This window comes from Passer domesticus, chromosome 3 (assembly GCF_036417665.1).
Source record: "Passer domesticus isolate bPasDom1 chromosome 3, bPasDom1.hap1, whole genome shotgun sequence".
Classification (NCBI taxonomy): Eukaryota; Metazoa; Chordata; class Aves; order Passeriformes; family Passeridae; genus Passer; species Passer domesticus.
Window position 1 is genome coordinate 16,054,618 of NC_087476.1, and position 15,134 is coordinate 16,069,751.

At 41.6% G+C, this 15,134-nt stretch overlaps 1 protein-coding gene and 1 long non-coding RNA gene across 5 annotated transcripts in view; one reads left to right on the forward strand and one right to left on the reverse strand.

The window, feature by feature from the left end:
- ASAP2 (ArfGAP with SH3 domain, ankyrin repeat and PH domain 2) overlaps nucleotides 1–8,585 on the reverse strand; it is an 84,984-nt gene extending 76,399 nt beyond the window's left edge. The window contains exon 1 of one of the 3 annotated variants that reach the window (XM_064411974.1): nucleotides 8,084–8,585. In XM_064411974.1, coding sequence (XP_064268044.1) covers nucleotides 8,084–8,209 — 126 coding nt within the window. In that variant the 5' untranslated portion in view covers nucleotides 8,210–8,585. The remainder of the gene's footprint in view (nucleotides 1–8,083) is intronic. The other 2 variants (XM_064411975.1, XM_064411973.1) reach the window with 2 other exon arrangements.
- Nucleotides 7,659–15,134, forward strand: part of LOC135296071 (uncharacterized) — a 34,364-nt gene continuing 26,888 nt past the window's right edge. Inside the window, exons 1-3 of one of the 2 annotated variants that reach the window (XR_010358120.1) lie at nucleotides 7,659–8,144; nucleotides 9,082–10,821; nucleotides 11,592–13,140. This is a non-coding gene — a long non-coding RNA (uncharacterized LOC135296071). Of the gene's footprint in view, nucleotides 8,145–9,081; nucleotides 10,822–11,591; nucleotides 13,141–15,134 lie in introns of those variants that run through there. The other variant, XR_010358121.1, reaches the window with a different exon arrangement.

Consider the following 15,134-nt stretch of genomic DNA (forward strand, 5'->3'; position numbering starts at 1 on the left):
TTGTTTTTAGTTCAAATTTCCTTTTCCTGTTCTTCACATTTGACTGATCTCCATGTTACCTCTCAAACATTTCAGGTGCCCATTACTTTGTGAGTCTTCCCTTTCTTATGTTACCATTTTTTGTTACTTCCCAGCCAAATTTACTTGACCACTTAATCTCTAGATTGATATAAACTTCAGAAAAGAAGTCTAGATTTAGTCAAAACAAAAGAGGCTTGTGGTCACCTTAATCAGAGAAAATCTTATCTCTAATACTAAAACTCTTTGAGCTGATATCTCTGTCCCCACCAAGAGCAGATACACAAATAGTAAGCATTTTGCACACAGAACTGCTTAAGCTTCGTGCTAACAAACATGAGACTGTGTGGGGAAAAGGCTACCAAAAAAAAACCAACCAAAAACCAGAAGTTCTGCCTTCAATTTGCAATAAAGTTAATAGTTACAAACTTCAAACTTCTGCTTGTACCATAACTAGAACTACATATTCCAGCTGGGTTAAAGAAAAAAAAAATCTGTCTCAGTTAAAATGGACCAAAGGAGAGATTTCAATGCTATATGAAACCTGGGTATAACCACTTTGTATAGCTTTACAAGTATGGTTCTCAGTAATTCTCATTTCCCATTAGCAGATTCCAGCACTGCTGGAAGAGTAAATAAGGAGATACACAATTTCTCCTATTGTGAACCTCTTGCACATTGGACTATACTACAAATGTGAAAGCACTGTCTTCTTGAATAGCAGTGGTAATTGCTGTAAATACATGTTTAGAATGTTTTTCAAGCATTTCTGGAAGCAAGAGGGGAACCAGTACTTGCTTGCCACTCATCCAGGAATACTTAAGAGTCTTTGAGTAAAAACACCTCTCCCCAATTTAACGGTCATAGTCTGCATTTCTGCATTCATTGCAATTTTTTTTAGATGTAAATATTTCTCCTCTTCTCTCCATCTCTGCCTTTTTAGCCCTCTGATCAGATATCAAGCTAGTCTTCAGAGGACTTGTCAGAAATATATGCTAGTTACCATCTTAGTTCTTTCAGGATCCTGGGAAATAAGTCAACCAGCCCCAACAAACTGAGTGCTTTAAGCTCAGTTTTGTTTATTGCCTTGCTTACTTGTATCTCTATTCTTGCCATCTCCCACACCTTGAACTCAAAAAATGCAGCATAGCACTTGTTTAGATTTGGCAGTACCTACATTATTTTTAATACTACTACATTCTAAGTGCATATTATGTCTTCTTTTTCACCTTGCAATTCTATGTGCTTAAAAGTGTTTTTGTTTTCTTTACTGCCTCCTGTCATTCCTAAAGAAACTTGACCTTTGCAAATTTGTCTTTTATCTTTACACATATTCTTTAAAACAAAACTTTCCTCTGAATATCTGGTTTTTCACATGTCTGACAGGCTCAGACAATTTGTGACATTCTTCCTGGGGTGTTTCAAGTCTGTAGATTTGCCAATAATTTTCCCCTTTCCTGGAATATTTAATGGACATTTTTCAGGCTTTAGTATATGCACTCTTCAGTTCTATTGACCTCACCAGCTCTTAATGATTTTTTCACTATATATGTGTGTGTGTGTGTGTTTTGCTTTTAATTTCTTTGCTTTGCTTTTAGTACATAATTAATTCAGCCCCTACTATTCAATGAACATTTCACTTGTTTCCACAACTTGATTCCTTCCTTTAAACCAGTGATTCTCACATTAGCCCCTCCAGCTTCTGTTTCCTTGTATAAAAGTCAGCATCTTGGCTTGCCCTGACAGATGCCTGACTATAACATGACTTCTTCCCTCTCTAGCAACTTCATAAAGGAAAAAAAGATTTCTTTGGAGACAGCAAGGGCTGAGAACAAGCGAAGGCTCTTGCCACCAGCCCACCCATGAGAGTAATTTCATCCTAGCATGAAGCCCACCTGAGGTTCAACCATTGCTCCAGTACCTTGGACAGGGCTGGGCCAAGGCAGGGACCTCCACAGGGATAGGACAAAGCACCAATAATTGCTGTGGCAAAGGAGTTTCAAGAAATCAAGAAAGATAAGGAGACTATGAACATTTCAAAAGCATAGAGAAGCTTGATAGCCAAGACAAGAAAGGGAAGAGTCAGCCTAAACAAGGCTAGAGTCAATTTTTGTGGAGCTTTAAGTGGAAAGGATGTTTCTGGGAACCTGGAGCAGACAGATCGTGTGGGCTCAGGTGCAGTGCTGGAGCTCACACAGGGAATGGCTGTATGGAATACATGCACACATGGAAAGTGAATATTATAAAACAATCATAGATTTAGGAGTTGAACTAAGTGTTTGATAACCACTATTCCAAGGCATATGAATTAAAAGACAGCACTTCACAGTGGTTCAGCTACTGACACACTACACTAGTCAGGCGCACCAAGTTTTCTTGCATTTCTCCATCTCTATTCATCAGCCAGATTCACTTGACATGTGGACTCTAAGAACTCTGGAGCAGGGATTAGGCTTTTGTCCTGTGACTTTGCAATGCCTTTCAGAATAAAGGCTTCACCTTTATTCACCTTTACCTAACATTGCTGCATATTATGGTATACAGAAAACAACATGAAGAGGAAGTGAATGCTAAGCAGAAGTAGCCACTTTCTACATCACTGTCTTCTAGCATCAGCATGAGGTACACTAGATTCAGATAAGATGGTTCTGAAAAATACACCAACATTATGGAAAACTCAAAACACAAAACCCCAATTAGTAAAATACTTCAGAAAGATAGATATTTTTCTTTATAAATCTGTATTTTTCATTCATGCTCCTAGGAGGAATGGGAGTATCTGGTAATGTGAAGCAGATTCAAAATGCACTAAGGTAAAGTGCACAGAAATGTTTTTTTGTGGTTTGACATTGTTTTATCTGACTGCATGTTGTTGTTAAATATTTAAAGTTGAAACTGGCTATCTGAAAATATGCACAAAGCTCCAGCTGAAGCCGTTCAGTTTAGCTCCTGTATTTCTGCCATTTTCATCCTCTATATTCCTCTCAAAATGAAAACAATTCCCACACTCCTTTTGAAATCATCATGCCTTTTGTGTTATAATGACTTTTCCAGAAATCTCTGGATGCTGATGACAGAGAATCTTGATTCCAGAAAGGAACACAAAAAAACCATTTTAAACTACATGTATTTGTGGAAATGTATTTAGTAATGAGATAAGAAAAGTGTGCAGATATGTTCTACTAAAGAGCATGCCATAGAGGGCATAAAGATATATTTTATTAAAAAGAAATATATAAGACACCACACTAAATTTCCCCAAATGAACTATAGTTATATGACACTTCCTACTGCTTCTCAAACTATACAGAATCACTGCCTTCAAGTAACTTTGAAATGCAAGGCACAATCAGCAACTATAGGAAAACAGAATCCAGTCCTATGAATGTAGCAAGCAAAAAGTAAATATACAGGTGTATCCATGTATCCAGAGTCACATTCTCCCACCCTATGAAGCTGTTTTTATATCTCCCCCCCTTGTTAGCTTTGCAGAACCAAAATGCAGAAGAGCATGCTACAGAATTGTGCCATACAAGAGGGAATCAAATTTAATAAGCATCGATCCCTTACACCACTCCAAGCCAGCTGAAAACTGTGGATTGCCTTAGGTGGTAAGAAGATGTTGCCATTTCTGATAGAAAATTGCATTATAAATGACAGTGAGGAAGAAAAGGATTTGATACAGGAATGACATGCTGCATTTGTAGGAGTAGTAATTGGAAAAAAAAAATCTTTGAAAGTGTAAAATAACAGAATTATTGAGGTATAATCATCATGGAATGGGACCTACAAAACAAAGGCAAGAGAGACCTGAAATTACAAGTTATGTCTTTAACATTAATTCCTCAGCCTTTACAAAAAAATCCTTGAGAGTGGTTTTTAATTAGACTGTAAGCAATTGAAATCTATTTCTATCCAGAGACCTAAAACCATCTTTGGTACCACCACACTGTTTCTTTGGTTGTACACTCTACATATTTCCCCCACGTTTGTTCTCTCTACTTTTTAGGACACATTTACTCCAGTGGCAAATGCCACTGTGATGTGGAAGTGTTCCAGTAACCTATCAAACTTCTCTTGGTGTTTCCATTCTCCTCCCTTCACAGGGAAATCTGTGCATGCAGTGAAGTTTAAGTAGGTGGGTAAATTTTGTACCTCAATCCTCACTTAGATGGAAATGCCTTCAGCACAGGGACTGTCTGCTACTCTGTTTACATATTACTCTGCAAAACTGCTCCTTATCCTAATTACTTGGTCCAGCACTGGATCCCAATAAACACTCAGAACAGAAATATGGGCTTCACTTCCACTCTTTATTGTACAGCTTAATTCATGCTTCAAAAAAAAAAAAAGTGGCACAATTAGATTCTAGTCATTCAATTACTCTTTAAACTAATTTCTGAAAATCTTTAAAATGATCACAGTTACTAGAACCACTTTGCAGGTTTCATTACAATTTAGGGACTATTTTATTTAACTTACAGCACATAAAAGAGAGAAGCATGTGCTCTAAGTAACAGCAGTATTGAAACCAGATATTTAAGCATTCATAGTTTAAGAATGGTCACCACAAATTTTTAGATCCTGTTACCTTTAGTAGAAACAGACAATTAAAAAGGCTGCAGTTCTCAGACCAGATTACTGATTTCAGCAACCCCTCCCCCAATCATGTGACCATGCTCTGCACTCTGTCAATTAAAACTTATTTAATCTTAGTCACTGTCACATTTGTAAAGATTAAACAATAACCTGTAAGGACCTGTGACATATTGCTCACTAATAATTTTGTTTCAGAAGATGCTAAATATTCCCAGCGTTTTGCTAAGCAACATCCTAATCTGAGAACAATGAAGAAATTCTATGATTCCTTTTCCTTTGAAATCACTTTGTGTTCCACAACCATGCCTTCCCTAATCCCTCTTCCACTACTGAGAGCAAATAAACAGATTCAGCCAAGAATCAGATGCTCTTTCTGCAAGTGTTTGAACAGGCACCAGCTCCCAAACTGCAATGCAGGTGTTTCTGGTGATCTGAAAAGCCATGATCCATGGTCTGCAATCAGTGTATATAATCATATAAAACAGTAAAACTGAAAGTATTTTCAACTGGTACTAAGAATCATCCATATTGTGAAACTGACAGAGGTCAGTTAATCCAAATTCAGATTTAAGGCAATACCACTGCCCACAAAGATATACAGATAAATTATACACTCTTAATTGTCCAACATCTTATTGACTTGCTCACTTAACAAGGCCCTTCCACTCCACCATGGAAAGCTTCATTAACTAAACTTTTGAGACACTATTAGATACCTACTAATTAACAAAGACAGAACTACAAAACTAGTAGTCAGCAATGTTAAGTGCAAAAGACATCCCAACGGGATGTGAAAACATATCCCTGTTTGCAGACAGTAGAGCTCAGGCTAACAAGTGACAGCAGCCCCCCTCCTGTGCTTCTGCACTGCCCCCCCAGCTCCCAGGGGAGCAGCAGGCTTGGGAGCCCGGAGCTGGCTTCATGCAGGCAGTTGGATACTCCATCCACAGCCATATTTTCTGGGAGCAGCAGTAAAGAGACATCCTCTAAGTATCAGTATTAACCACTTAATTTGTTGATTTAATAAATGTATACAATAGCCTGGGAAGTAAAAATGTGTCTTCAGTGAATAAACTAGCTCTTACAGTCACTTGTTCAAACCAGTGCATACACAAAGTCAGCAGTCAGCCAGTTTCAACTTACCTATTAACTGCTTTAAAGTAACACATTCCCTCAATCATGCACAGCCAGACTTCCCAGTTCCCAGGACTACACTGCTTGCTGCAAGAGAGCAGTGTGCTCTGCAAATCAATGCTTCACACTACCAGTGCCACTGGAAATGCACAGGTTCTTTGTATTCCCTGAACACTTTTAGTTACATTCTTTAATAAGCTTCAGTTCATAACAAGCTGATGAACTACTTCTTGCCCAGCCTCCCAGAAAAAAGTTGCTGAGCCTTGACTTCTCTATTACACAACTTATAGACAGCTTTTTATCCAAGAATCACATTTAACCTGAAAAACCAGGCACGTCATGGACCTGAGTATTTCCAAATCAAAGAAGTCCAAGCCTGAAAAAAAAATTTCACCATTTTGAAACTATGAAAATATATTTGTTGTTCTTGACAAATCACAGAGAAAAAGATTCAGCAGTCATTTCCACACATGCTTTCAGACAGCAGCACAAACAGGCAGGAACTGCTGATATTTTGCCAGAAGTGCCAGATAGATCAATACTAATAACAACTACTGCCAGTGTCTGCAACCTCTCACCTCCTGCCTTGCAAACTTTACTAGGCTCATTGTTTATCATCATTATTACTACAGATAATTTTGTACTAAACTAGCAGACAGCATCTAACACCAGAAATATGCAGATACAAAGAAAGATTTAACATTCTGATTGAATTCCATTAAAAATCAAACACCAATCCACTAAATTCAACTTAGAGAAAAAACAATTTTCAGAACTGCAATAAAAATCTCTAAATCTCACAAAACTGCTTTTGACACAAATGCTTATACCAACTTGGATCTTGTATTAATCAATTATTAACCACTTCTACCTTGCAATTAAAAATTATTCATTACTATAAATATTCAGGAAGAGGTTGTCTTTGTTACAGAATTGTTGATCTTAAGACTATCGGGTTAATAAAGCATAATTAAATCCAAGCATTTAAGTGCAAGCTTGCAGGGCAGAAAATTACCTCAGGAACAAGATTATTTTGAATTCAACTCCTTGCTTTAGTGGTTTTGGGAACTGGCAAAACAGGAAAATCCTGAAAAGGGTGTTTAAACACCTAACCTGGGTTTTGTTCACTTAAGACATGTTAATAATCCATTGCTAGTGGCAGTTCTTTTGAAAGAAGGGACATCAACAACTGACAAGGTTCTTTTTGCTGAAGAGGCTCTTTTTAAAATATATGCTTACTGCAAAACAAATCAACTAAACACACACTGTAAGAACTGATGTAACAGGTAGATGGAGCAAATTAATCTGCAGCACAAGTAAGATTCCCCCCTCCTACAAGTTACTTCAGAGAAGCTGCTAGGGGAGTCAAGATACACAGACGCTTCTCATTTCATTGTGTGTGTATGACTGGGATGTGGAATGTGCTCTCACTGTGTTCAGACCTGTCCCAGATTTCCCTCTGATTTGAAACAGGAGGGAAAAGAGCCTCCCTCTCCCGAGTGCTGGCAGACATCCCCGTGGGAGGGAGGCTGGGCTCTCACCATCAGGTCCAACGGCACGTTCCGAGTATCTTTAAAGACAGAAAAACAGCCGGCTCTCGGCGAGACAAAAGCGGCTCACGCCAGGCTCCGCAGCCCGGCTGTCCCGGCGGCGGCAGGGAACAGGGAGCTCGGGATCCCGACCCGAAGCGCGGGCACGGCCCTGAGGGCGCGGATCCCCAGGGAAGGCTGCCTTAAACCGTATGGCCGGGGGAAGTGCGTTTAAATGTCTGTGTGCGGGAAATGGAAAGCGGATTAAATCCCACCTGTGCCCGGAGGCAGGCAGACACACACTCAGGGAAAGGACAAGCAGGGAAAGCTGAAGCCCCACACGGCAGCTGGCGAGACCAAGGCGGTTCAGGTATCGATGTGAAGGAAAGGGGCTGACGGAGGAGACTGCGGAGTTCAAGTTCCAGCCCCCCTCCCCCCCATGTACGAGGAAAGCGGGCGGAACCGCCCAGATCGGGGCTCCTCGGGCGTCAGGAGGCGCGAGAAGCGACGGCTCGGGCTCCCCCAGCTGAGCGCGGCGGACGACCCTGCCCGCCGTGCGCTGAGGGGCGGGCGGAACGTGAGCCCCGCGGGCCGGGGGAGCTGCGCCCCGGCCCTTCCCCCCTCCTTTTCTTTCCCCTCTCCACTCGGGCGAGCCCCATTTCCATTTCCTCGAAGCGGCAGCCGAGGGCGCTGCTCGGGGCCGGGCGGGAGAGGGAGCGGCAGGAGCCAGCGCCGGTAGCGCCTTGTTCTCTGCAGCCAGGCCAGAGAGGGCTGCGCGCCCCGCGCCCCCCGCCCGGGCTCACCTCCTCGATGGCCGCCACCGTGTTCCTGCACTGGGCCATCCGGGTGGTGAAGTTGGAGGCGGTGGGTGACTTGTAATCCTCATTGGTCTCGGACACGAATTCCGACACGGAGATCTGGTCCGGCATGGCGGGGCGGGGATGAGCGAGGGGAGGGAGGGGGAAAGCAGGCGGCTCCAGGGGCAGGGAGGGGAGGGCGTAGGGGGGGCTCCCCCTCACATCGCTCGGCAACCGGCGGCGGCGGCAGCGCCCTCCTCGCAGCCCCGCTGTCTGGAGCGGTGTTGTTCCTCAGCCGCCACACAAGGAAATTCCCCGCACCCACACTCCTCCTCCTGCTCCTCCCGCGCGGTCACGCAGCACCGGGGGCCGGGCACACGCCCAGCCGCGGGAGCTGCCTGCACACCCCGCCCTCCCGGTCGCTTTCCCCCTCTCGCTTTTCCTCCTCCTCCCTCGCTCCCTCACACGCTCGCGGAGCGGGGGCGCGGCCGCACGACCCCCGGCAGCGCCCGGAGCGGACCTGCCGCCGCGCACTCGGCACCCGCGCCCGCCCTGAGAAGATGGCGGCCCCCTCCCTCTTTCCCTCCCTCCGTCCGTCCTCCCGAGCCCCGAGGGGAGAGGAGGTGGCAGGCGCCGGCTGGGTAATCCCAGCGACAGGCAGGACGAATCCAGCCGTGTGGTTCTGGTAGTGTTTAACAACAAAAACCCAAGGGCAGGGGAAGGTGAGGCGCCGTGCCTGGCTGGCAGGAGGAGGAACAGGTTGAAGCCCACAGGACAGGTCTCCGCACTGTCCCCTCCGGGACTGCTCGCAGGTGCAGAGACAGTCTCTTCCCTCACAGCTCGTAATTTATCTTTCAACAGTTTAATCTGTTTTACGAGTTCGTTGTCTAGTTTCGAGGGATCTAAAGAGAAATGTTGTCGTTCCCAAGAAGTCCGTGCAAAAATATGTTTAAGCTAAGTAATGTTTAAATCTAAATTCTTAAAAAGCTTTTTCTGTATTCAAGGAATAAGAGCTATCAGAGGAGGTGCTTTGTTCTTCAATATAATACACAAGGATCACTCAAGGCAAAAAGGGGTGAAACTCAGCCGGAGCTGTGGCGTTTGTGACTGATGCAGCAGAAGGGACACTGGCAAAGTGTCGCTGAACGAGCATGGTGTGGCTTGCATTGGGAATACAGGGATGTGATCCATGGCAGGGGTTTCTTTTGGCCTCAAAGCCCTTAGGACTTCTAGCTGATTCCTGCAGAAAGCTTCAGAAGCCTGTATTTTGGCCCAGAAGCTCTCCTGTGGCTCTTTCACTCCCCTCTGGTGATAGTTATTAGCTTTCTATAAGTGATTCTTTATTACTCTGTTTTAAAACTCTTCAGGGAATTCAGATGAGTAAGCAGGTACTCTTTTGCTGCCGTTTGTAAAATGTCCAAATAAATAACTGTAAGCCTGCCCAGATGTTACTGCCCTTTGCAACCCTTGCTAGATCCTTTAGCATAAATAATAAAGCTTGTCAGCCATATTTATTTTCCTGGTTGTAGTAAATCAGATGAATGAATGCAGGGTCTATCTCCATGTTCTTTCAGTTTTTTAACTCTTAGTAGTTTTTCCATCCTAATCATTCCTTATTTTCTCCAATGAAAGTCACCACTGTTGTTTTGCTTTTAACTTCAGTGCCGCTCTCCTTGTTAATACTTATGTGTGATCAGTTATTACAGCATATAAAGGTACATATTGTTCTGCTGCTAATAGATTAAATTTCTTGTCTGTATTTGTATGTCACATAATAAATATAGTTGAGTAGAAATATTAATTCTTGCTAAAAATGTGTGATCTTACATTTTCATTTTTGCATTAGCTGATGGTAGTACTTTTAAAGCAGCACTTATCACACTATTACCCAAACTTAGTAAACACTAGCATTCTTAAACTGCCTACCATATCTTCCAGTGTAGCATATTTATTTTGATATTTTGAAGGGGATCTGAAAGGCAAATACTCCTAGACTTTGACTTTCTGCAGCAGCTCTTCTATCAGATATAGTGCAAATCTGCAACATAATAATTCAGCCTCTAGAGGTTGCATCCACAGTTTGATATTGGAGTATATGCAACTGAGATGGTGTCATGGTTTAACTCCAGTCCAGTACAAAGCAACAAAATATCACACAGACACTCATCACTGCTGCTCTGCCCAGTGGAAAGGAGAAGTAAAAAATAAAGGAAAAACCATGTGGGTTGAGCTAAGAACAGTTTAATAATGGAAACAAAATATTATAATAATGATTCTAATAGTAATTTTCTTGAGCAGAAGAGAGAGAAAGGACAAAAACTGAAGATGAACAAGCAGTACACAGGGCAGTGCTCACCAGCTGCTGGCCAATACCTGTGCCATCACTGTGCAGTGGGTGATGCCCCCAGCCAACCCCAGTTTATTTGCTGAACATAACATTCAGTGGTCCAGAATATCCCCTTGGCTTGCTCAGATCAGCTGTCCCAGTTATGCTCTTTCCTGGCTTCTCGTGCACCTGCTTGCAGGCAGGGCATGGGAAAATGGAAAGTCCTTGATTTAGAGTAAGCACTACTTGGCAACAACTAGATTGGTGTGCTATCAGCATTATTCTCATACTAAATTCCAAACACAGGATTGTGCCACCTGTGAAGAAGGAGATTAACTCTGTCCCAGCTGAAAACAGGACAGACAGTACCATCATGCAATGAGTCTTTGAATTCTACAGATTCTATTTTGTACAGCAGGTGAGGTTACATGATTGCAGTGGTATCTGATCTTCTTGTATTTTTAACTTAAATAGATTCAAACATTTGCCATCCCAATGAAACTGCAAGGCCTTTTTGCTTGATAGACTGTGCATTTGCCTCAGCTCTTCTCTTTATGAAGCTAAAGACTTGTGCTTGGGTAATCTTTCCAGAAGTTGTTTAGACTTGATATCAAGGCTCAACAGTTCAGAGAATTCCCTGCTTCTGCTGTGTTTTAGGACATCAGCTAATTGCATCTACATCTGTTATTGCAGTTTTTCAGTAGTTAAGGAACTATTTGGTACTCAGGCTTTTCTACTTGTAAGCATTCTGATGAAATAATTTTCCAGTTTATTTCTTGATAAACCAAACTAAACAACTCTCCTCTTTTAAAGAGGGCAGAGTTAATTTGAATTGCTTTGCATTGGCCACAAACCCAGACTGAGTATCCAGGCGGTGACTGTGAGTCAGCTGACACATTACTCTGTGTACTCACACCTCATTACTCTGCAGTAACACTTTTATTAGTGTGTGCAAGTCCTGTGTCTCTCACTGAAAGGCTGTTTTCTCAGCCCTTCCATCATTTTTACAGTTCTAACACCACGATAAATTATTCTCCTGGTTCTCTACTCCTTTATTGTTATATTCAAGAGTATTAGACTTTCCAGTCCCAATGTCATGCTCAGGCTCATCTAACCCTACATTCTGGCCTTTAGGTATTTAAGAATGATTCTTAATGTCAACACTCCATTCTTTCAACCTGTGAACAGGTATTGAAGTGGAATGCCTTGATAATGAGACAGCTGTGAACAAAGCTTGCTTGTGCAGAATGGGGTACTACTATTTTGTATTCCTGCTTGCTTCCTCACCACGGCTCCTCCTGTTCTGATTTTGGACCCTCCCTCAATAAAATGTCACTACCTTCTTTGACCCAGTCACTCAGAGATCTTCTACTAAAGAGAAATAGAAATAAATACAAATATTTTCCAAAGATTCATGCTCTGCACATTTCTGAAAAGTTTCTAATCTACTAGATACACACTGACTACAGCTCCATTAGTCAGAATACTTGATTTATACAAACATTTCTCCCAACACTTACTTCAAAACAGCATTAATGGTTACATCAGTCAGTGTTGTTAAAAACATGTCATCTTCAAAATAGTAAGACAGATTTAAAAATAACTAATTTTCTTATGTTTTTGTTTATTTGTACGGTTGGTTTTGAGCCTTTAGAAGTCTTATCTGCATGTCAAAATCTTTATTTGCATCACTGCTAGTGAGAACTCAAACTGAGGACCAGGTGCTATAGAAACAGAACAATAAGGCAGCCTCTGGAGATCCTGATATTTAAAATTAGCTAATAAAAGACAATTTAGAGTTAATATAAGGAAATACTGGACCATTATTAGTCTGTATTATAGTCCATGATCTTCACACACTGCTGCCCAAATGTTTCTTTAGACATTTTAAGTAGGATTTTCAAGAAGGATTATGTGATAGATTGGTGTGTTTAAGGGGGAATTATTGCAAGAATAAGGGTCAACATGAAAGAAAGCACAAAAGACTTTGTGTCCTTGAAATTTAACATGTCAGAGTTGGAGGTAAATGTCATGGATCAGAGGAAAAATTAATGTCTGTTTAATGAGAGGACATGCTAATGGACTTTTGAAAATAGCAGGGAAAGAACATGATGATCTGGTTAGAATATGATGATCCCTCAAGCATAGGGTGCCTAGGATTGGACCCAAAATGTATAAAGTTTATTTTTAGCCCACAGCAGTTGTGTCATTATTGCCCTCCACTAACCAGCTCCATGACAGATTGTTTCTGTTTGCTCTATTTTTATTTTATGTCAATGGTTTTTCACAGAATTTCTTTCTTTAGATAGTTTGGGGAAATACTTTTTATTTGCCTTCTTTGTGTGTACTCAGTACTTACAATGAATCTGAGGTATATTTGTTAATTCTATTAAGGGTGTTTTGAGGGAACACAACAAGAAGATGGTTCATAGAAAATCTCATTAGCGTCATCACTTATCTTTGAACTTTAAAAATAAGCATGCAAATAAATGTAGTCTGGCAGTTGCTAATTACTGGGTGACAATTCTCAGGCAGGTGGGTGTTAAACTCAGGAAATTTCTATAGTATATAGAATTCATAGCAGATTAGTAAAACACTTTGTGGTGAGCCTTATTAGTGGATTCTGTCATTTCATCCCAATTCTTACATTCTTTCCATGAAGTATCAATCCCTGACGTTGATTGCTCAGAAACACTTTCAAAACAGGTTCCACTTTTGAATATTTGTTACCACAGTTTAGGAGAAAGATTTATTGTGATTTCTAAATGTATTAATTCCCAGAAGAGCAGATACCTGGTTATTTTGAAGTCTTTCATATGATTTTGGAGGTTTGACTCATGTTTTAATGATACCAATTACAACATGTAGCAACTTTAGAGTAGCAAGTTTGTCTGCTCTTTTAGAATTAACTTGAAAATAATTCTTATTTGAAAATTTATTTGGTCTCATAGGACTATTTCCAGAGATTTATTTCTACAAATTAGTGCAAATTCTGAAAATTAAAAAAGTTCGGAAAAGTAAGTTTTTTCAGGTCTTTTTGCTTTTGGAAGTGCCTGCTTGAAAATCTGGTTTAAACACATGTGATCGTATGCTTTTCCCACCCTTACTACATTTTACATCATGAACCTTTGCATTGCTCTCAGAGTTTTGTGGAGAATTTAAAAAGATTTATTTTTCCTAGCACTAATAGTAACAACATCACCTGTAATTGGAATAGTAGTGTGTAAACAAAAGCAAGAAGGAAAACACAGAGTAGAGTGTTGGCATTTTTTTCTATCACCCTCAAAGCTCCCCAAAGATATTATTTAAACCAGCAGTGGGGGAGCAGGGGTGAAACTGGACAGGATGAGTCTGTAACACCTTCCAGTGTAACCAGAATTTTGCTTACTGAGATATGGGAGAGCTGCAACACGTTTTAATTTAAATTCAATATTAATATCTTAAGGTCGCAGTATTTGTAAGGGATGCCCTGGATGAGTGCGAGCACTGCTGTGTGTGACCTTTCAGGACGCCCTCGAGCGCCGCCCCTCTCACGGAGCCTCGGGCTGTGCTGTGATCGAGCCTCAGGCCCCTGGGCCATCTCAGGAGCACACATCAGAGGGGAAGCCCTCAGGGATACGGACGGCTGCAGTTACCCCGCTACAGGCCCAGAGAGATCCGTCCAACATTCATCTGCAGAGCTTGTGTTTCCCCTGGCTGGGCTGCTCCCTCCCCCTGTGTCACCATCCCTAACCAGCACAGCCGTTCAGTCTCTGCACGGGGCCATAAACCAGCCTGCTGACACAAGGGGAGGAGAGTAACATCTGCAGAGGGAAACTCAGTCTTTCTAGTACCCAGGCAGTTGTAAATACCTCTGCAGTCACAATGTTCATGAGAAGCACATCCTGAAGGGTCACTTCTCAAACCTCAGGTCATGCTGAAGCACATCATTCCTGTCAGCAGCTCAGCTGTGTCTAAAGACTACACAATGGAGGTACCCTTGCACAGACATGGCCTTTTGATCTTATTCTGATCCTACAGCTCCAGATCACCAATGAAAATAGGCAAGGTCAGCAGTCGGTGGGCCACTTTCACACTCACCAGACCATATTCAATGCACTGCTCTGTTGTGTCAGATCCCTGATCTATAGCTGGAGATAAGGTGATTTCTCTTCTGAGAAATTAAAGAATTACAATTCAGTGCCAGAATCAGCAGTTTCAGGTGACAGCACTTACATGGAAGACAACTGGATGGTGTTTAGGAATGAAGAGACATTAGTTCCCATGGGCACAAAATGAAAAGATGAGGAATGTTCTCAGATTCAAGAATTTTTAGAAAGAAAGAAAAGCCTTTATTGTTGTCAAACACAAAGCACCATTATTCCTCTCATAAATTTGCTGTAAAGGACTGATTCCTGAAACTCAATTCAGAAAACAGCAGTGCTCCTTTGCCCCACTAAACTTAGTCTTGAAATTGGTCTGTCTTCAAAAAGCTACTTAGAGTACTACAAAACCCTAAGAAATGAAAATCAGTAGACAAAGACTATCTAAAAAAAGAGAACTAAGACTGAAGTTCACCTGGCTTTAACATGAAAAACAAGCACAGAGATTCAAAGTTTCCCCATTGTAATAAGGTATGGCTCAAAACAAAGTAGAATTTAAACAAAAGAGCATAAATCTATTTTGTTTCCCAGAGTCAGGCTTGCAATCAGGAGTGTAGCATATGAAATCAAGCACTTCATGAATTTCTGC